General features: G+C 38.3%; 1 protein-coding gene across 1 annotated transcript in view; it reads right to left on the bottom strand.

Moving 5' to 3' along the window:
• Positions 1-403: 403 nt before the first annotated feature.
• Positions 404-7,556, bottom strand: part of fars2 (phenylalanyl-tRNA synthetase 2, mitochondrial) — a 198,708-nt gene continuing 191,555 nt past the window's right edge. Inside the window, exon 7 of the mRNA XM_072678708.1 lies at positions 404-1,288. Within this exon, the coding sequence (XP_072534809.1) occupies positions 1,150-1,288 (139 nt within the window). The 3' untranslated portion in view covers positions 404-1,149. The remainder of the gene's footprint in view (positions 1,289-7,556) is intronic.

Genomic DNA, 7,556 nt, shown 5'->3' with positions numbered 1-7,556 from the left:
AAAACAACTTAATTCATAAAGAATCCATTAAAATTGCCCTTAGTAGTAAAACCACATTTGGATTCTTAAGCACTAAAAACACTTCAGTCAATTCCCAGGATGTCCAACAGAAGCTCGTAACAGTAAATAAATTGGGAAAACACCACCTGCTTCTGTAACAATACACTCTGAAACATGAAAAGCTATAGATGGAGCATTTTCTGTTACATAAGGAATGACGAGGAAGAGATGCGTGAACATGAAGAACCTTTAAATTGGTAAATACATTTTATATACAAGATTATTCACACTCACACATCTCTGATAAATAACTCAAAGAACCCTTTGTAGCGTCTTTATTTTCAAAAGTTTAAAGAAAAGCCCAAAAGCAGCATTTTGACTGATCACACAAAATCAAGCCACGACTGATCCAAATGTTTACTTTATTCTTACTGTAACAAACCACACATTACAGAACCTGTTTAGCTTTCTGTTTACTGCTCTGTAATCCCCAACTATTCATGAAGCTTTCAATTATCTGACTGGTTTCCCGGAGGCAGTGTCATTATCCGCCACCTCAAATAGTCGTTAAGAAAATGCAAAGCTAGAAATGAGTGCAGAGCTAGCACCCTCACTGCCCCTTTTTCCATTAGTCTTCATTGTTGGCCTGCATCCATGGAAGTAAACGGCCGGACGAGGTCTGTATTAAATCAAAGGCCATTCCCTCCGGGCGACACGCTGATGTGATGGAGGTATTTAAGTTCAGCCTCTCAGTGCTGTCGGATGAAAGGTTGCTGGAGGCGGCTGGATAACATGAATTTAAGAAAGCTGCACTTGTACAGCATGTGAGCGAATCGGGGTGGATGACCTGGGGGGAGCGGTTCAAGGTCAAAGGCTGGAACAGTGTGTGAGTGAACGCTGGGTTTTTGCTTCTTGATCAGAACACTGCACCCCAAATGGAGTTCATAGGTTCAGAGAGAACGCTTGCTTTACAAAAATAGAGTCCATCTTTCAAATCACTGTCATGTTGACTTGCACACGTGGAACACCTGTGCCATTATCAAGAAGAATGAAGAAGTTCTATAGCTAGACATTATTTAGACAGTACCGCCTCAGACAAGCGGCATCTGTTGAGCTGTTTATAGGCCGAGGAGAGGTGGGCTGTAGGTCTCAGTATCTGCCCTGCACCCCTAGCTCACGCTCTGCTGCCTGCTCGATGGCCTGGTGAATCACCTGCACTTCCTCTTGGGTCAGGGTTCGCTCCATGTGCTGGTAGACAATCTGGTAACAGTGGCTCATCTTCTTTGTCCTAAGGGTAAAAAAAAAAAAAACAGGAGAAAGAAACAAGGTGAATTTTTTCACTGTGATTTTTGATTAATTGGTTGTGTGTATATGTCACAGAATTCACATTTATATTCCTTCACTTACTTTGAAGCATGTAAATAATGCACAGAAAGTACAGCTTCTACATGGGAGTCTGACCCTCCCAAAACAATGAGCACTTCCATATTTACTCATTTAAATTAAAAATGCAATTTTTGAATGTTTTAAGCCCAGAAATGCCAAAACTCTAGATCCCATGCCATGCAATATATCAACATTGTATTGTTCTGTTATTACATCTTGCACCTTATGGTCAAAGATTCACTTACTGAGTACTTTATTAACAACACTAGACTAATACTGTGTAGGGTCTACTTTTGCTCTCAAAATGGGCCTAATTTGTCCTGCCATGGATTCAATTTTCTATTTAATTCAGAATGATCTGTATAGCACTTTTTACAACTGACATTGTCACGTAGAATTTTTACAGTAATCCAGTAATAAGACAAGAGATCCACAAAAAGTCACTAAACCACCACATAAGACTGTTCTACTGCTCAGGTGTGCTGCTTTATTCATAAAATTATATAGCTAATATAATCATAGTAGAGATGGTAAAAATAATGAAAGCAATGATGATGGTAATGGTGGCAATAATAATAATAACAATAAGAAAAATAATTATAGTGGCAAATAGAGTCCACAAGACATAGGAAACATTTATTTGACATCATGGCTCATATGTAATTTGTAACATAGTGCATTTATGCTGCAAGTAGCCGTTAGAATTTCAACCAATTTTTCTTCACTGGAGACGATATTTGCTTTTTTGATTAACTGAATTATGTGGGTTATGGGAATTAGCAGCAAATGGAAGCTGTCACAAGCTGAAAACAGACTTTAAATGAGATCCAGGCAGTTAAAAGGTCATGTTTACATGAACTTCTGCTAAGTTCAAGAGCTTGGAGTTCATTAGAAGAATGCTGTGGTCCGGTTCAGTCTGGTACAGTCCAAATGCTGCAATCGCCAGAGGTGTCAAGTAACAAAGCATGAAAACTTTGTAACCTTACTTAAGTAGAAATTTTGCTATCTATACTTTACTGGAGTAATTATTTTTCAGCTGACTTTTTTACTTCTACTCCTATTTTAAAAATAGCCTTGTTACTTCTATTTCATTTCTGTTTGTTTTCATTTAGGCTTGAAATAAATAAATATCTCAAGAGAACTGGAGTGAAACGTTCAGATTAAGCCTCACATTTACACTCCAATGAAGCTTATTGATCACATGCCTCTGAAGTTTGACTTTTTGCAGCCTTACAAAACTTATAGACAACTACTCCTTATATTTTCCCTTCATGAAACACGTTAATGCTCAGTAGAGCACAGAGACGCTCCTTTAATAGATCTGATATTACTGAAATGCTTCATTTTAAATGGGCAGATCTGCAGCTGAAACAGGAGCCTAGTGCAGCCCAACATTTTTCACCATCAACATTTAATAGAACATTATCGTTTTGTTAGTTCGTTATTATGGCTTTTAGAAAAATGTGTTTTTGGGGGGGGGGGGGGGGGTTGTGCACTATAGGCCCCTGTGGTGAGGCCTAAGCTTTTGGCTCTTGTTTTCCTTACATTACTTTTACTTTTCTACTTGAAGTCATTCTGAAACCAGTACTTTTACACTTTTACTGGAGTAAAAAGCTTAAGTTGACACTTCAGCTTCTATAGAAGTCTTTTTAAATCCTAGTATCTCCACTTCTACCTGAGTAATGAATGTCAATACTTTTGACATCTTTGCAAATCGCCCATTCTACCACATCCTAAAGTGTCTTTTTAAATCCTAGTATCTCCACTTCTACCTGAGTAATGAATGTCAATACTTTTGACATCTTTGCAAATCGCCCATTCTACCACATCCTAAAGTGTCCTAGTCACTTGTGTGATCCAGAGACCATTGAATGACATGGAACTTATTGTCATGCTCAAGAAAGCAGTATATGGGACTTTTGCTTAGTGACATGGTTCATTATCATGCTGGGAGTATCCGTTAGAAGATGGTGACCTGCAGTCATAAAGGGATAGACTTGGTCAGCAACAATACTCAAATAGGCTGTGAAATCAATCAATGTTTGATGTGCCATTAATGTGCCCAAGGTGTGCCAAAAAACACCCCAACAGCATTTCATTTCAACCCATCTTCTGTCACTGTAGCCCATCTGCCTCAAGGTTGGACATGCTGTTCATTCTTAGAAGTGATTCTGTTCACCACAATTGTACAGAATAGTTATCTGAGTGCTACTGCTGCAGTAGCAATAACACTCTACTACCAGTCTCTGACCTCTCTCATCAACAAGGCGTTTCCATATGCAGAACTGCTGTTCACTGGATATTTTTTAAGCTTGTTTGATTCATGCAATATATATAAAAAAATGGATCTAATAACTGATTATCAATCTTATGCATTGATTTACCAGACAGTTTCGTAACTGTTGTGACTAACCTATACTAAAACAGTCGGCCAACCCTGTATCTCTAAATGTGTGAAGGATACTATTCAGAAAGCCATCTTTCAAGCGTTTTCAGACCTAGTTCAATTGCTGTCAAAACGTCTGCAGCCGTATCTGAATCACTGATGCCTGGCTTAACTTATTAACATATATTCTGCAGCTTAGGTGTCAAAATCAACTGCTTTGCTATTGCTCATCTGCAGATATATATACGTATATATCATATATACATATATGCATGTACTAATGTGTAAGCGCCTGTAAAGTGTCTGATCTTTAAACAGAACATGGCAGACCATGCTTCTAGAAGAATTAAAAAGCATGCGCTGATGTCTGCAATTAACAGTGTGATTTGTTCAAATTAATCTGAATTGAATGTATCTTTTATTGATAATCCTATTGGAAATATATAGATTTTGTCATAAGCAGGGTTTATTTTTATAGCACTTTATATTCATTTCTCAATAATAAAGTAATGCAGAAAAAATACTAACATTTTGCACCTAACTCGGCAAGAAATGTAATAAAACCCAAAAATGTAATAAGGTATTAGATATAATCACCCTAAAGATGGAATAAATTCCAAATTGTGTGATTGTCATTATATTTTAAAATATTATATATTATTATTATATTATTATAATATCATTATATTTTAAAAAATAAAATATTAAATGAATAGTTATTAAATTCTTTGGCAATTTATTACATTATTTAGAAATTATTACAATATTAAATGCTACAACCTTTCAAAAAAAGTGACTGGTCTGCACCAATTAAAGTACAGTAAGTGTGGAACAGCAAGTCTGCACCCTTAAGTCCTTGATGACAATCTTTTGTGCCAAAATTAGGACGTAGTGCTGACTATTGACTGTGTAATAGGGGAAATGAGGTATTCAAACAGCCAGTCAGGTCCATAAAGTCTGATTTTACTTCTGATTTAACTTTGGAACAATCTCAATTCTCTTTTTCCATTGAAGTAACATTTAATTATCGCTGCTGTCCACCAAAAACCATGTATCTCCATGTTTGCCCCTTTTTAGTTTTCTCCATGGCTTGAATCCTCTAGCTGCTCTGTACACTGTGTAAATAATGCTGGATGAATGGGCCAACAGAATTGCTTTAAATGACCTGGAATAAACTCTTATTACAATATATATCTTCATTAACTGCTCCAAGGAAGAACCAATGAACACTACACATTCCAATGTTCTGTGGTGACAGGTTTTCTCCTCTCCTAAAAAAATCTTTTAACATTTGGAGGGATTTCCTTCAACAGCCACGACACACAGGGAAAAAAAAGCAAGTGATCTGGACTTCGGAGTGAATCTTTATGGAGCAACCAAGAGAAACAAAATGGCTGACAGGCGACTACAGCACAACAGCCGCTGGGATTCCAACACAAACACACGGGGAGTGGAGAGCAAGGCTTAATCAGATTCACTTTGCCAATACCAGATTTACTGTCAGGAAGATCAGGCTGGTGCCCATTGAAGTCCAAGCGCATCTGATTATGCATGGAAGGCAGACGGGCTGATAAAAGCCAGATCTAAATCCCATAGACCCATGTCTGCAGTCAATTATGACTTTTAATTAAAGCACGGCGAGAGCTGTTGAAATGATTTGGGATGGAATGTACATTTTTGATTGGGATTTATGATGGGCTTGTATATGTGCACGTATTAAATAGAGTTTAACACTCCGAAGCCACGACTTATTTGTGGAGTAATAAATCAAACTTTGTTCTGAGCATAATGTTCTTTCTGCTAATTCCTGCTCACTGGAGACGATATTTGCTTGTTTTCCATAAACTGCATTATGGTTCTAGCTGTGGTTGTCTTGCGTATTAGCATACAGTGCTTATTGTATTGCTTACTGACCTGACAGACTCAGGTTCAGTTTTGGATGGCGGTATGTCATTGCTTACTTGCTAATTAGCTTACTTACAATGCAGCTTACAGCTAGCAACAAAGGGTTATGGGAATTAGCAGCAAGTGGGTGCTGTCATACGATAGATAGAAACTGGCTGCCCACAGCTGCCCACAGCAGATTCAAACACCAGCCTACAAAGCTAAAAACTGACCAGCTTCCCCATACCTGATGACAATGCTCAAAATCTGATCCTTACCAAGAGACTTTCCAGCTTCATGTATGGATCGAGTTTTGACCCACCATCTCTCAAGATGTATGGAAGACAGGCATTTAGTGGTGGGATGCACTTCCCCTGGGTGCCTGAGAAGTCGCTTGCTGACTTCAAATGCCAACTGAAGACCATCTCTTTCAAAAGCATGTATATCAGCACCAATCTTGCACTTATTAAAGACTTGCGATGGCACTCATGTCTTACTTTGATTATTCCACATTAAGGCACAGTGTAGTGTATGTCTGTGTTTAGGTGTTGGACATTATGCATCTATTGTTTCTAGACCTATTGTATCCGTACTGACTTTTGTATTGGGTAGTATCTAAGCTTGATGTATCTCTGGACTCAAGTCTATTAACACTAGCTAAGTTATTTTCAAAAATACAGTGAAGCACTTCTGTAACTCACTCTGGATCTGAAAATACCATAAAGGTAAATGTACGTTCAAAAGTCATGTTTACAAAAAAACTGTGGTAAAAATGACTGTCATTTCAAGAACCACAAGTGTTTAAAAGAATGCTGGGTCCAAGACTGAGTCTCCTGCATCTAGTACACCCATCCACTACTGCTGAAATTATTCTCTTCCAAGGGGGAAACACAGTCTTTTCACAGGGAAATGCCTAAATATAGTTACCAGATGAGTGTGATCACCAGGGAATCATCTGCGAATGGCTGACATATCAGGAAAGATTGTACCTAGCATGTTGTGAAAGGAGAGATAATTAACCCAACCACTGGTTTTGGGAAACAGCAAGAGAGGGAAAAAAGAGGCTTTTCTGAAAACAATTATTGCACAATCCAAAAATAGCCCCCAAAAATTGCAACAAAATCCCAAATGTGTGAAAAGAGGCACCTACAAAAATAGCAGGGAGACGTGGTGGCTGTGGAATGCAACACTGCATACTTGTGGAAGCTTTCACTGGCGTGATTGCTTAGACTCCCAGCCAGATATCTACTGTGTAAGCCCCACAAACACGAAAGCCTGACAAATTTAGGCCGCCACTGATTGCCACTGGGACACGTATGTTTCACATGGTACCCGCAGCCAAAGCAGCTAATTGGATAAAGTGATTTTCTACAGCACTGAACTCTCACACACTCGCTTGTTTGGTCTTTTTTTCAGCTTTCTCTTTTTTAAACCATGAACAAATATAAAAACTACAAGGTAGAATAAAACACATAGTCATGTCCTCTACGAACTGCTTACACTACACTTCTCAGCTTTCTGAATGTTAAATAACAAAAAATCTAATTTGAGTAACTCATAGGCATCAGTGAGGCACTCTTGCAGCAAGCATTTACTGTTTTAATTGAAGTGTGCAGTGGCATGTAAAAGGTAGGGCACCCCTGGTGAAAATATCTGTTGCTGTGAAAAACTAAACCAGTAAAATCTGGGGCAGATTTCCTTCCTCTGGCACTGGAAACGTGCAGTGAGTGCAGGGCAAGATTGATTCAACTGGTTTCAGAAGAAGTACTGGAAGATTCTGGAGTGGTCGTGATAGTCACCTGAACTTGAACCCCATAAAAAAAAACCTTTGGTGGGATTTGGAGAAGGCAGTTATAGCATACAAATCTAAGAATATTAGTAAACTAGAGGCCACTGACCA

The sequence above is a fragment of the Salminus brasiliensis genome, chromosome 5, assembly GCF_030463535.1.
Source record: "Salminus brasiliensis chromosome 5, fSalBra1.hap2, whole genome shotgun sequence".
Lineage (NCBI taxonomy): Eukaryota > Metazoa > Chordata > Actinopteri > Characiformes > Bryconidae > Salminus > Salminus brasiliensis.
Note: the sequence above shows the minus strand (reverse complement) of the source record. Positions and strands in the feature narration are given on the sequence as shown.